At 37.1% G+C, this 15,305-nt stretch overlaps 1 protein-coding gene across 1 annotated transcript in view; it reads right to left on the reverse strand.

Moving 5' to 3' along the window:
* Positions 1-4,951: 4,951 nt before the first annotated feature.
* LOC140236718 (beta-1,3-glucan-binding protein-like) overlaps positions 4,952-15,305 on the reverse strand; it is a 33,573-nt gene continuing 23,219 nt past the window's right edge. Inside the window, exons 5-13 of the mRNA XM_072316641.1 lie at positions 13,643-13,788; positions 12,811-12,885; positions 11,400-11,460; positions 10,316-10,498; positions 9,742-9,819; positions 8,756-8,873; positions 7,529-7,603; positions 6,562-6,703; positions 4,952-5,886 (exon numbers count right to left, since the gene is read on the reverse strand). Coding sequence (XP_072172742.1) covers positions 5,644-5,886; positions 6,562-6,703; positions 7,529-7,603; positions 8,756-8,873; positions 9,742-9,819; positions 10,316-10,498; positions 11,400-11,460; positions 12,811-12,885; positions 13,643-13,788 — 1,121 coding nt within the window. The 3' untranslated portion in view covers positions 4,952-5,643. The remainder of the gene's footprint in view (positions 5,887-6,561; positions 6,704-7,528; positions 7,604-8,755; positions 8,874-9,741; positions 9,820-10,315; positions 10,499-11,399; positions 11,461-12,810; positions 12,886-13,642; positions 13,789-15,305) is intronic.

Genomic DNA, 15,305 nt, shown 5'->3' on the forward strand with positions numbered 1-15,305 from the left:
CTGTTGCAAAACTTTTCCATAGCCAATCAAGCCTGAAAATCACAGATGGTTATCACTGATTTGCAGAGTTATCATTACTTGTAAAGTTACCCTAGTTTTATGCAACAGGGCTTCTGATGTTCACTGATAAGAGTTTATCACAAAACAGGACAGGAGACAAACAAGATCTGATAATATCTGTCCTGGTTCCGTATTTTTGATGATAGTCTTGATTTTGGACTGATGATATTAAATGTTTGTACTTTGAGTACTGTAACCATGTGACACACACAAACACAAACATACAAGCAGCATATGGATGGAGTGATATGAAGAATCTGTCTGCCACAGAAAAAACAGACAAACGAACAAACAATCTGGATTGAAACACCTCGGCTGCAGCTGGTTTCAGGAGTTCGTGATTGAATTGAACAGTGTTATCTTGGATTTACTTTAGAAAGCTCTGCCTGTCAATGTTTTTTTTTTTATGGAATGTTGGGGTAGGAATGTATTGTTCTGGACTGTTTATGTCTGCGGTAGACAGCTTCAGAGGAGCTGGCCATTATTTGGCTCGAGACTTGTTTAGTGTGTGCAGTGCTCTGTGGTGATGATAACGGAGATAAAACAAAGTCCATAATCTAGACTTAGTAAGGAGTGTTTTTCACTAAATATTGCAATCATCTCAAGAAAACTCAGATTTTCAGTAATTTATGCTTCACAAGAAAATTTGCTTGGTATAGGTCTGATATTAATTTTGCATAGTTTATGGATATTTCTAATTGATTATACGCTTGCACATTCATGTTACTTAAAGAAAAAACCAAACAAACTTATATCATAACTGCACAGCCCCATGCATTCTACTGACTTGTAGATTATTTAGAAGTAGATTCCTGGAATTATATTCTGGCCAGCTGAGTATAAATCACAGGTGGCGCTATTAGGCAGTCTTACATTGAATGCTTTGAGTGTGTGTCAGATTGTATCAATTTACTCCATTTGTCATCACTTTCTTTCTTTTATATGTATGCTTTTATATGCTATCAAAAATGGTCAGTGATGTTAAACTGTTCAATAGTTATTGTTGGAACATTTACAGTATTGCTTCACTCCTGCTTGACATGATGCTGGACCAGTGTAACTGTGTTGCAATATTTGTCATCATTACTACAGGTTTACTTTGTAGTTACCATGATTACTATATTCCATGCACCCAGTCTCTGACTGGAATTTCCTTAACTTTCACAGACACTTTTGTGCTTGTGTGGGAAATGTTCAGTGTACACAATGCATTTTAATTACCATATTTTTCTGTATATGTATAAGTGTGATAAATTACTTGTAAACAAAATTGTATTTATTTATCTATGCACCAATGCGTGTTTCTAATATCAGATTTTGATTTGGGCATCACAGATAATCATTTGCACTTTACAGCATTATTACCATATTGACCAGTATCATAGAGCTGTTATATAAATATAATTTGTAGTCTTGTAACCATATTTTGCTACACAAAGGTGTCCACCTTTGTTTCATTCATTTCCCTTGCGTTGATTATCAGGATGTGTGTGTGTGTGTAAAAGGTATATACAGCATTAGTGTATTCAACAAGTCACACACAACTCATCTGTAGTTACTAGTACTCGTAAAGAGGGCATTCCTAACCTGTGTAATCCGTTTAGTCTTGGGTGTGAAGTAATGAAAGTGATAATGATTGTGATGATGATAATGATGTTAATGGTAATAATGTCAACATGAGAACACAACAATGAAAACTCATTATTCATGCTAAGATTGTGTACGTTCATGTATGTCCCTAAGTACAGATAGCAATATTAGGAAGAGATATCATAGCATCACAACAAATGTGAGTTTTCCTTGTAATGTCAGTATTTCTGATGTTGAAAATGCCTTGGTATTGAACAGCAGTGTGGACTTGCATAGTACAGTATGTCCCCCCCCCCCCCCCCAAAGAAAAAAAAAATAAATGAATAAATAGATAGATAAATAAATACAATAAAAAAATTGATTAATTAATTAAAAAAAAAATAAAATGAAATAAAAATAATAATAATAATAATAATGATAATAATAATAATAATAATAATAATAATAATAATGAATAATAATAAATACAATTACCATTACATTTCCACATTTATAATTTGCAATATGATTAAACTGTCTGATTGCTATTTCAGGGTCTAAAAATATATTTGAAATATAAGATCATCAATCATGAACAAAATATATGCAAAATATATTTTGCAGAAAACCCCATTCCATTTTGGTTAAGTGGTCACAGAGAAATGTGGATCATTGTAAAGTATGTCGTGGGTCTGTTTCTTCCAAGTTTAGCACTAGGATGCTCTTGGTACTGCATGATTGGACATAACTTGGAGGGAAGAGATTCCTGACATGCCCTACAAAACTCCTCATTTCTCCTTGCCCACTGAAGCAAATTGGATGGGGTTTTCTGTAAGATGTGGGTAATAAGTTATAATTTCATACCCTGAAATTGTATTTGGATGGAATCACTATTTTGAAAGTTATCATCGCAGAGGGTCCTGGTGTATTTTTTTTTTTTTTTTTTTTTTTTTTTTTTTTGAGGGAGAGGGGACATAATGGTTTAGTAGAAGAGAGAAATACATATTAAAATCTCTCTTTTTTGTCTTCTTTACAGTAAGGCTCTGAAGAGTTGAAATGTGACTCAAAATGTGTTTTCAAGGGAAATTCCCTTCTCACCAACTCTGGAACTAATTTCTACTCTACTTATTTTATTTATTTTTCAGTAGTCATGAATTTCATATACAGTCTAAAAGAAACCTTTTAATGAAAGTCTGATGTCCAGATACCTGTAGCAGTTTTCTTTTTCTTTGAGATACTACTGTGGTATTCACCTTGTCAATGTAATGTATACAGGGTTTATTTATGTCATGTTGAAACAAAAGATGGTTGATATGTGCAAGCAGGTCTTTGCATATTTGAATCAATGCACATAGAGAAATATAGTATTTACGATCGTACATTATATTGTGAGTGATATCAAAACTAATTCGCATATAATTATACTAAATTTCACAAAACATTGTCATGTGTAAAGAGTTGTTATTATGTCTCTGAGAGTTTATATGGGTACACACAAGTGTGTGAAGGTGGGATACATGTAGCAAATCTGAAGACACATACAGTGGAAACTCAGTATAACGAGATCCCTGGGACCAAGACAGTTTGTTCTCTATATCAGATATTTTGATGTTAGAAGTGAACAGTGGCGGATCCAGGCGGGGTGCACCGGGCGCAAACCCATCTTTATTTTTCGTTTGAACAATAGAAAGAAAAAGAAACCAATTGGGGGTGGGGTGTGTGTGCCCCCCCCCCCCTTTAATTTTGGCAAGGTACCCCCTCCCAGAAGTCCTGGATCTGCCCCTGGTCAATGAACAATTCAAAACAAAGGAAATAAATTCATTGGGACCGGAGAAATTACTTTGTTACATCAGGTATTTTGTTTTATCTGACCTCTTTATATCAAGTTTTCACTGTATATGATAAGTCTGTGCATCTTATATCAATTATGTTGAGACTGACATTTTCACCCTTCATTAATCCCATGGAGGAAGGAGAGAAATAAGCAAAGGGCTGAGGGACGGGTGAGAGTGAGAGGTGGGTGAGGGTCAAAGAGGAGGAGGAAAAGGGAGTAAAGAGAGAGCTGAAAAGGGAGGGGAAATAGGAGAAACAGGGGAGGGAGGAAGATGAGGGGGAGATGAAGATAAAGAGAGAAGGAATAAGAAGAGAGTTGGAGAGGAGAAGATAGAGAATGGAAGGATTAAGGAGAGTTTGGGAGGAGGGAGAGAAGAAGAATGGAATTAACTAATCAGGCCGGGCTTTTTTGGCCATGCTAAAACCGGAGGGGGGCGGATTCCGCCCACCCCCCCCCCCCCCAAGATCTCGGCCATCGGTGGTGCGATCGCGACGAAATCTGGCATGCGTGACACCCACGTCATAATCTACTACATTTTATCATAAGATTTTTTGAAACAATCAATTTCTAATTTTAATTAATTGATTATGCAAATAAAGCTCAAGATCATATTTTAGCCTAATTAAAAGCCTTGAGAGTCTACTTTTTGGTCTGTAAATCTGTTTTAAGCATATTCAGCAATATTGTACATCACAAAAACTTCCATTTCAAATCTTATGTACAATTCTTCAAGGTATTTTATTGTTTTCAGAATTTCTTATGTATTTCTTTGTTTTTAAACTTTTTTTTCTACTGGAAATTGTCACTACTTTTCTACCATAATTAGCATAAAATTAATCGATGAAAGTGATTAATTGTAAAAATAATCAGGTTTTTATGACTTTCATGACAGAGCACTGTTTTTCATAGGAAATGTACACAAAATCACAAAATTGTGCACGTTTTTGGACGACATGCCGGTACAAAAATAGGCGTGGCTTCGAAAAAAAGTATGCGCGGACGTGGCAAATTTAGTCTCAAAAGTTGCGCGAGACTTGAACGAAGAAAGTCAAGAAGCCTCGCGAAGATGCCTTCTCGCGTTACAGAATTATAGCGCGAAACGTCGAGGGGGGGTGGGGCGGATTCCCCCCCCCCCCCCGGCCCTGTTAGGGTTAAGGAATAAGGAGAGATTTGGTGAAGGGGGAGAAAGAAAGGGACAAGGAGAAAGTTGGGGAGGAGGAGGAGGAGGAAGAAAGGAAATAGGATAAAGTTGGGGAGAAGGTGGAGGAGGAAAGAAATAAGGAGAGAATAGAGTGAAGGAGGGGGAGGAGGAGGGGAAGAAAGTGAGAAGAGAAGCAATGGAAGGGGTACAAGGAAGAAAGAAGAAGGAAAGACAAATGATTCCTAAAAGTAGAAAATAAGATTTTGATAAGTACCTTTTTTTTTTTTTTTTTGGACACTATAATGCAATGAACAGCAGACAAAAACGGAAGTGTTCATAAATTTCTCAGTTATACATTTAATATACCAGCAACGCACGATCTCAATTTCATTGCATTGAATATGCTTAAAATATAATACCACTTATAAGGGGATTTGTTTAACAATCTTACATGTACATCTAAGCCAAAGACGAACCGTTTAACAACCCACAAGACAAACGAGAACAAGCAAAGTGAAGAAGAAACAAACGAAATTGAGTAGATGGAAATTAGTAGCAGCTTACCACTGGATCAGTAATTTGTGAAGACAGAAGAAATATTAATATTATTTTCTATAGTTGTTGGCCTTATACAGAAATAATGAAAGTATTGCCACAATGCATCAGCCCTTAAATAATGGACCTTAACCTCATATAGACTATGCATGTTGGCATAACAGAAGATGTTATTACAGATGTTGACACAGCATAAAGACAGAAATATATAGCCAGATAGAGACGAAATATTTTTGTATGTTTTTAAGGGGGAAAAGTGAAACGACGAATCCACCGTTTACACACCATTTACCACAGGGGAAAATAAAAGAACAAACGCTTATAACCAAACGGAACTATGAGGTTCTACGTCGTTTTAATATGCAACTAATACATTAAAGGAAGAGTCATGCACAATATAAGATAGAAGTTGATGTATGTTTCTCGTGAAAATGGCGACCAAAGAATTCATGAGCAGGCCTCGGAGTGCCGTCCTGCGACGGAGTTAGCGGTCTCGGAGGTGGTAGGTGGTGTAATCGTTGGCGTACACCTTGATGTAGTTGACCTGCATAGCTGCATCCTCTCCGTTGTTGGTATCGGCGTTCCAGGTCGGGTACCAGGCGTCCTTCGCCAGATAGAAATCCTTGGAGGCAGTTGGGGATGTGTTGAGCCATGGCTTCGTTGTTCCTTGTAATCCGTCGGCGAAATAATTGACGCCACCAACGGCCACATTTAGAATGATGTAGAACTGCGAAGAGAGTAACAGATAAGGATTGCGCTATTAAAGGGCCCCTGAAATCCAAATGCATGTTGATTTGTGTTGATTTATGATACCCTCAACATCACTTTTGCGGTGAAACGAATATCTAGAAACATTCCATATATTTTTAACCATTTTTTCTTCTATTTTTTTTTTTCAGATTACTTGGGAACGCCCACAAAAGATCCTTCCAAACCAATATTCTTCAGATGACCTCATCTGTCAATCATTGCTAAAGTACTAAACTGTTAAACAAAAGACATTGGAATGCACCTTCCCCTCGACTCCGCATAACTTGCATGTTTCTGTGATATTAATGTGACTAACAAAAGACATGGCGAGGGAACATGCTGAGTCGAGGGGAAGGTGCATTGGTTTGGAAAGATCTTTTGTGGGCGTTCTCAAGTAACCTGAAGAAAAATAGAAGAAAAAACTCGTTAAAAATGTATAAATTATATAATGAAATAAGAATGGTACTTTTCAAGGCAATCTTAGAGTCATGAGCGCTATGAGTTTACAAGGCAGAGTTTTACAACTGTAGGGAGCTTTAGATTTGCAACGCGGACGTTAAGACGACGATTGCGTGTTTCAGAATGTATAAATGCCTTGCCATCCATTTTTTTTTTTTTTTATTATTATGCCTTTCCCTCAACTCTTACGTACCTCCTGGTCGAACGGTGTCAACTTATTCGGGGAGTTGGCCCACGGGTTTTCAATGCCGGGTGCCTCGGTACCAAAATTACCCAAATCCCAAAACCCTGTTGGTGGGTTCACTGTGAGAATGAGATCGTCGTCAATATAAAATCTGGAAACGGAAGATTAAAACAAACAAAAAAAATGATGGTTGAGCAGGAGGAAAATTCGAGTGGTCAGTAAGTGCTTATGATTGCAAGTGTTCATAAAATTACACAACAAAACACATGTCTTCTTTCATTTTTGCTATCTGCAATTGACACAGCGCCAGAGAAAATATAACACAGGAATTGGGTAATATCCGAGATTCCCTTTGTAAGGACTAAAGGGTGATCACGTCGCATTGATAATAATGACAAGAAGAATTCAGGTGTACTGACAAGGAGCTGTACCATTTTACAAATGTAGTTGTTGTTCCATTCACGAAGCCTATTCATTCATTAATTCGTTCGTTTGTTCTTTCGTTAATTCATTTAATGGACATATAATACTTTCTTGACAAATTGAATGGTCTAGTTTGAAGGAATATCTTCAGTTATTTACTCATAAACGAGATAATCCATATAATTTCAATGTCAGCTTTCCGACCTTCCTCACAAAGATGAGCGCGACGGTACAAGGGTTTCGTTTATTTAGAAATATAGTAATACATCACATGAATGAAATGTTAATCAGATGATTATCTTATGTCAGAATCAATATGATTATATACACTGTAATTTCCTCTCAACTCTTTTTTTTTTATGACATACTTCATATATGGATGAAATCAGGATTGTACTTAACATGTGGGTTCGTTTTAAAAAGTAGTAGGTATTTGATAGATATAGATGCGATATACGTCAGCTGTTATTTGCAACACGCCTAAAAGAAAAAAAGGATATATGAAAAATAAATCAGACATCATACGCATATGCTTTATGGTCAATGAACTTACTTCAGATCAGATGGAGTCCAATCCAAAACAAACTTGTGGAAACTATTTCCGAATGTTTCGCCATTGGCAAGATTTCTGAAACAAACAACGAGACACAAGATGAAAATAATTATCATAATGACGATTATAACAATACCGCAAAAATAATTATGATAAATGGTGATAATAAGTATGATCATATTGTTGTTATTATTGTTATTATTGTTATTAGCATGATTTTTATTATTATTCATTGATTTTATTAATTATCTTAATGATATCATTATTGAAATCTTCGGTTTTATGATTTCAGTAATACTGATTACAATATCAGTAATAATAACTATAGTATTGTCTCCTTCATCCTGGGTATATATTCTTCACTGTTGCCTACCTTTAGAGGGCGTTACCTACTGTGAGATTGAAGTAAGCGAATGCAAGGACTATTTAATCTGACAGTGAATGGTGAAGCAATTAAACAGCATACTCATTGTTGTGTTTTTTTTTTCTTTTTAAGCATACCATCTTATTGATCTAAAACGCTGCATGCAATGATACCAGTCACCGGTGAAAACCTGATTGCACAAATCAATAAGCATTAGTATACTTATCTATTACAGAAGTCTTATGTACAGAGCTGGGGTATGTGTTTTCATTCTTTGCTATGCTGTGTATATAGTTCGCAGCATGTAGCAGAGCAGAGCACTATACTCTGGCTCTCTTTCATTTTGTTAGTGTGTTTTAGTAGTTTAACTCAATATGCGGTGAGTTTTATATTCCTCTTATTGTTAGTTTGTGTGTATGTGCGTGTCACACCTTCTTTAATGGTCCGCTTTGATTAGTTGATTGTTGGACGAAAAAGGAAACATTTATAGGAAGTTAGGATTCAAGGGAATTTTCACACACGCGCAAAATCATCTATACGGAGTGGAAGTGCATATATCACATTATTGTATGTAACAGTACTGGACACCTTTTATTTCAAGAGTTCTCTTTAAAGAGTTCTTCGTATTCAGTGCATTCTATAAGTGTGAGTTAGCGTTGCATACGCTGTTGAAGCCATTGCCTCTTCTACCATGATTCAACATCGACATCTATGTTTCATCATCAAAATCAGTGTTATTACTATCAGTGATCGCAATCAATATTGTTGGTATAGGTATTGCAGTCAACATTTTTTGTTCCTATAGTGACCACAGTCACCACTGTTAGTATCATCATCGTCATCGTAAGTACAAGAAAGCTCACTTGGTTGCGTGGGTCTTTGGGTAGCCATTGTACGGCCAGAAGGGTCCCCAGTGCATCGTGGATCCCACCTGATCCACGCCCACCGATGTACCACTGGCATCACGAAGATCAGTATTACCTGCAATGTGGACGAAAATCAAAGAGACATAAAAGTAATCATAAAATGTATTATTATAATTGAATAAAGCGTAAGAATCAGGAGCTGCAGTATTGATAGTTGATACTAGTGGTTGTAGGTTCCCAATACAGTACACACCATGTTGAAGTATAGCGTAGACAACCAAAGTATCATGAAACAAGCAGAATAGAAACGGTTTGCTTTGAATAAAACGATAAGACGTCACGAAATGAGGAACGTCATGGAACTTTGCATTTCCAATACAAATAGTAAGCATAAATTCATTGTTGTATATACTCAGATCAGCTGGCGTAATGACAATATTATGCACTCACAAAGTATCTTTTTAGTTTGCTAATGATTACCTCCGCTATGAATATGGTTCGTCTTTTTTTCAATAAACAAAAGAAAATCCATGACAAGGCTTTCAAGAAAATTGAAACGGTAAGAAAGTAATCACTTTGTAAATAGAGAAGCATTTAGTTTATGAATTATCTTCAAAACGAATGGTTATCGTTGTCTAAAACATTGCTTGATTAACAAAACAGTGGGAGAACATTAAAGGAATTGCATTATCCTTTATCAGATTTGCATGTATTAATTTCATCACTGTTTTCCGAAGTCATCATGAAGTTAATATTCCATAACTTTCTGGAGGTTTCTTATCTGATTGCAATAAACTTTTATCGTCACATCTTTCATCTTTCATCTCTTATATCGAAATTTCGTTACAGCCGAAGAATAAGGTATATTAAGACACGTCGATGGTGATTTGGGGACCTGAATTTTTACTTCGTTTTAACGAGAATTTCGTTTTAACCTTGCTTGTTCTAACTGGAGTGCACTGTGTTTGATTCTGAAGTCTCACCTCGGGCCTCCACCAGGTCAATCTCTCCAGAGGCGGGCCACTCGCCGTAGGCACCATGCTTAGGGAGCAACCAGATAGCTGTGGAAAAAAAAAAAAAAGGTGCAAAAGAAAAGTTGTCTTTGTGACTACGCATTTGTCAAAGACTCAGACTTTGTCACCTACATTTGATCAAGCTTGCTTGATCTTAAAATGGCGTTCCAATGTATTTCGTACACGGATATGTTATCATTTCTTTTAGCATAGAGACGGGCAGCAGACAGAAGGGGTCAACGGTAATCAATTCAATTCGGTTTTCTTTCACATTTCTTTAAGAATGTACAAAAACAAAACAGATTAGAAACAAAATACGAATGGATATACAAACGATAACAAAATACGAGCAGTACAGAAGTGTTACGGCAGTTGAGCTAGGAAAACAGTTAAAAAAAAGATAGAGCGGATGTGACGGAATGAGAAAAAGGTCATTAACCTATCAGAGGTCAAAGTCATGGGCCTGCAGATATGAACTGCAGTTTACACATTCGAACGATAACATGCAGTAATAACCAGAGATCCACATGAGAAGCGGACATACCTGGCCAGATCCAGTCACCGGTAGGCATCTTAGCCTGTACTTCAAGTCGTCCGTATTTAAAGGAGAAAGAGTCCACAGTCCTGATGCGAGCTGATTGGATTGGATTGAGATAGTTATCCGCACTGCCACCCCGCTCACAACCATACCAGGCGTTACCTGTGCACAGGTTAGCCGGTGATGCACCTGTGTGTTGGATACAACCAATCATCACCTTAGTACCTGGCAACAGTGCTTTAATGTTACAGGTATTACCGGTATGCTACGTTTACACCATGTTCCCGGTGGCCACGGGCAATATGTTTCACGCCACCATGGACAAAACGCAACAAAACGTGACCAGGCCGTAAGGCGGTAACAAAACTCTGACGCAGTCCATAGTGGGACGCGAGGGAAATATGAGTATAGTTTGTGACCTGGCTAGACACCGTGAGAATGGCGTCTGATAGCTAAGTGTTCATTGGACATGTTGGAGTGAGGACTGGAACTAAAAAGACCATGGGGGGGGGGGGTGAGGAGAGTGATATCCCACCTATACCCACTGCGCGCTACGTACGTTTCGGCAAACTGGACTGTTGTGGCCGCCAAGCTCCATTGTATAAACATAGCATAACAATACGTGCGTAAAATTTGAAAGTGCAAGACTTTTTTTATGCAGAGATTATGGCAGAAAAAAAAAACACCAACGACAACAACAACATCAATGATAAATATAAAAAAATCACTTAAATTGGCTAATGAATTTATTGTGTCTGGACAAAAAAAAAAATATATATATATATATACATATATATATATATATATATATATATATATTGTCGACATAATTTCTTATGCCACAAGATTGCAATCGATGGATGGATTGAAAGTCCCAAAGGACCTATTTTTCCTCTTCTGTTACAATTCTATATTTTCAATTCAATTGGATTACGAAAACTCTAAATGTAAATACACGAAGACATGCTGAGACTTGCGACAGGAATAATTCAAGCCTAGAACTTTAATATATCACGATTATGAGTGGACGCTCAAGTTTAGGAGCACGGAGGTTACCCATAATTTCCTCCTATTTCAATTTTATACTCACCCCAAAGACTCAATGTTCCCCAAGTCAAGTAACCCTCTCCAAAGTTATCTTCTGTTAGGGTCTGGTAAAATGTAAAAACAAAAACAAAAAACAAAACAAAAAAAAAACGGACATCAGGAAGACATTATGGACCAGAGAAACAATTCAGAAAGTGTGGTACTGTACGATGATACCCGAATGTTAACTGTGCGATCCGTTCCGATGCGTAAATTGTCTAAATTGTTATATTCAAGTAGGGATTGAGGAAGATACTGACATTTGACACTAGAGACATTGTCTTCCAGTCTGGTGGTAACACAAATGCAATGTAAAGCAAAGTAAAGTTAGAATGCACCTTTCTTTTCATTTTCGGATAAACGAACCTAATTCGGAATAATGTATCCTATTTCATTTTCGGTTTAAAAAAAGACACATGGGTACATTGTTAAGAAAATTGTGTGTTTCGGAATAACGAACCTTTGATATCTAATTTTCAGGTTTAACGAACCTTTGAAATACTAGTAATGAACCTCACTCATCTGTGCGACCGGTGAGTCATTGAACCCACTCGTCACAATCGCCACCGTGTTATCATGTGTTATAGTACACGATGACAATTTGCACTGTAATGGCGTGCGACGGTTGAACGTGCAGCAGGTTTTTTGTTTGTTTGTTTGTTTGTTTGTTTGTTTGTTTGTTTGTTTGTTTGTTTGTTGTGGAACCAATGACAGCAGCACGACATCAAAGAATGTAGAAGAAGTTGTCACATGAACGAGTAAGTTACGCCAGTGTGAATGTAAACCACACCATGTCCTACATAGACTGTGGATAACAGGTTTTGATCACACGATTATGACATCAATTCCGTGGAAATCTTTGTTGCCAAACACAATACTTGGCCTCACAAAATTATAGAATTCACTGTTATAGAGGATATGTGAAGGTCTCGAGCATTCAAAGCACAAACGATAATAGAGAATCAAGAAATATGTAGACAATATGACAGCTATAGTTAGAGATCAAACTATTTATAGGTGCGTCAAGTTAAACAGTAGGTCAAGTATAGCGTTTCTCCTACTTGACGCTATCTATTAGTGTTCATTGTCATTGTTTGGCTGCAATAAACGCATAAAGACGGTTGCCTTGTTAGCTTACGTTCTCCTCGATCTCTGTGGCCGATGATAATTGATTTGTTTTCAAAATGGTAGACACATACGTCATTATCAAGCAATGTCATTCTTTTTGCTAGTCTGTCTTTGAGTCGGACAAAAGCAGCATGTAAAAAAAAAATAAGTCAACGGAATCATGTTGACTATTAAAGAGTTTTCATGGGACTTGTTGAGAGTGATGATCATGTCAATCCACGTGACATTGGTACACAATCCGATCATAAAGTCAGTTGGAGGAGGGGACTGGCCGATGTTTGACTTACCGGCTTCAAAAACAAGACGCCATCTCGAACGTAGCTGTTTGATCGATTGTTTGTGTAGTACTGGAATTCCCAGTTCTGTGAAAGATAACAAACAGGATTGGATGATTACAATAGGTTATGATTGATAGGCTTTGACGAGTACCCCTTTCACACGCTCGAATAATCATTATGTCTTTTACTCCTTGCAAAACGTTATCACAATGACAAAGTTTAAATTAGGTCGTATGTGTGCAGATCCTTCTGTACACGTCAGCAACGGTAGCGGATCGAAAACATTGCCTACATCATTGTAATCACTCTTATTCTAACTCCTCATGGGCTAACGCAGTTCTTCCTAAGTTGAGAATTTCCCCACAATTCCGTGGCTCAGAGGGTACTGATGCCACTGACCTCAGTAACTGATGATCAGAAACATGCGACTGCCAAATTTTTACAACACTGAGGGCGCCGTTTATAGAGAAAAGGCAAATTGGGTTACTCAGTAGCTCCTACATATCTTGCGTCAATTTATTGTATTGTGGCAAAGTGATAAAGATTTTTCTATCAAAACACAAAAGTATCTCTTTGATTATAATGATTACGCAAAATATGATTATCACTAGGTTTATGACTATGACGGTAGTTAAACAGCAATATACAGAAAGTTTATCATTGTTGATTTAATTTGATATGCCGTTAATTTCCCAATTCCGCACACACTTCTTCTTCGCTTTCTTTTCACTTCTCTCTCCCTCTCTTTCTTTCTTTCTTTCTTTCTTTCTTTGTCCCTATGCCAAGAACTAGTTCTTAATATATAAGAATGAAGAAAAAAAATGGAGATGATATGACTTACTCCACCTCCACCAGCCGTGATCTCGTGTTCCCAGATATCGAGGTTGAAATCGTCGAACTGCTCGTTGAAGATGAGACCATCGCAGGGGGCCGTGTTCATGTCACATGACGCATCACATGGGTAGGCGCTGCACTGGACTGGGGTGGCTGTTGAAAAAGAGGACAGTCATCATCATGGTGTTATCAGCTTTCTCACATTTAGCATTTTTCCCCAACAGGATCAAGACAAATCATGGGATTACCATAACTTATTTATGATGAGCTGAGCACGCGCAAGCCATGAGGTCATGCACACACAAGCTATGAGGTCATTCAAAGAATAAAGAAAATCTTTTAATAAGCATGGGCGATACAACATGGAAGTTATAGTCGTGGATGGAGCAACGTAAGCGGGAATAGAAAAATAGAAATACGATAATTCAACGTGTCTGTATGCGCATTTCATTACTGATACTTCCCCCACGTAGATATTTAGATTTCGTGTGAGCTGCAATATCTTCTTTTTTTTAACAGTGAGGACCATGATACATCTGTTTTCAGTGAGCAAGAGCTGCAGTTTTGACGATAGTGAGTGAGAATTTCAGAGAACATATTGATATCGTAACCTATGTTACTTTCGCTTATTTTTCACAGGAGGTACATTGGGTATACAGTACCCTCAAGATCGAAGCAGAGATCATTTTTATTTGAAAAATGGGGAGCGTCTGCCTACACTAACGATGCTATTCATTTTCAAAAGACAAAAAGGGGTCCCTGATTTAGAGTCCCTCTCTCCGAAGCTTTTTTTTTTTCTCACTTGTGTTCTGTTTCCTTTTCTATTGGAGCAAGTTTTGTTTGCTGAAGACATTTTGAAATTTGAAATTGAAGTTTGAAGTTTGAAATTGAAATTAAATTGAAATTGAAAAGTTTATTCTCGCAAAATGCTCGTTTCAATGCATTGAGTGAAAAAGAAACTGGGATAAACATAAAGAGAGAGGGGGGACAAAAGAGAGGGACCACGGACAAGAATATAAAGAAAAACAAACCATAGCCCTCTTTAGGTTTTTGGCACGAACGAAAAGAAAAAAAAATTACTCGCACTCTTTCATTACTTTGTAATTCAATTTCATTTAACCAGAGTCAAAATGCCACATTTCCCTGTAGACAAAAAAAAAAAAACAAAACAAAACAAACAAAAACATTCATTGCTTTGTACATGACAGAACTTTTCAGTAGTTTTCGTGTCTTTCTCCTGGTACGACTCTTTGCCAGAAGATCGAGACAAATAAACAGATCATTTTATTCATCGCGTCACGCTCTCAAAAGCATCGTCTAAATCCGATCTTGTAACATTTGTCAACAATTAGCTATTAAAGAAAACAAACTTTTCGTTAGCAGCTGTTTGGGACACGGAAAAGCAGACTGTCTTCTCAGCTATCTTTTGTTGTTGCTATCTTTATGACCATTTTCAAAACAAACGGTATATAACAAGTCTCCTTCCACAAAAGAAAAACATTCTGTAAGAGAGCAAACCATTGCAATTTTAACACCATAGGCCTAGATCGTTCTTATAAACGTGTAATTACAGTAGCTCTTTAATATCAGGATTAGCTAATAATGTCATTTCAGTTACAACTTTATAGTCTAACAAAGTCATAACCATAAAAAAGATATGGCAAATCTGG

This window comes from Diadema setosum, chromosome 13 (genome assembly GCF_964275005.1).
Source record: "Diadema setosum chromosome 13, eeDiaSeto1, whole genome shotgun sequence".
Classification (NCBI taxonomy): Eukaryota; Metazoa; Echinodermata; class Echinoidea; order Diadematoida; family Diadematidae; genus Diadema; species Diadema setosum.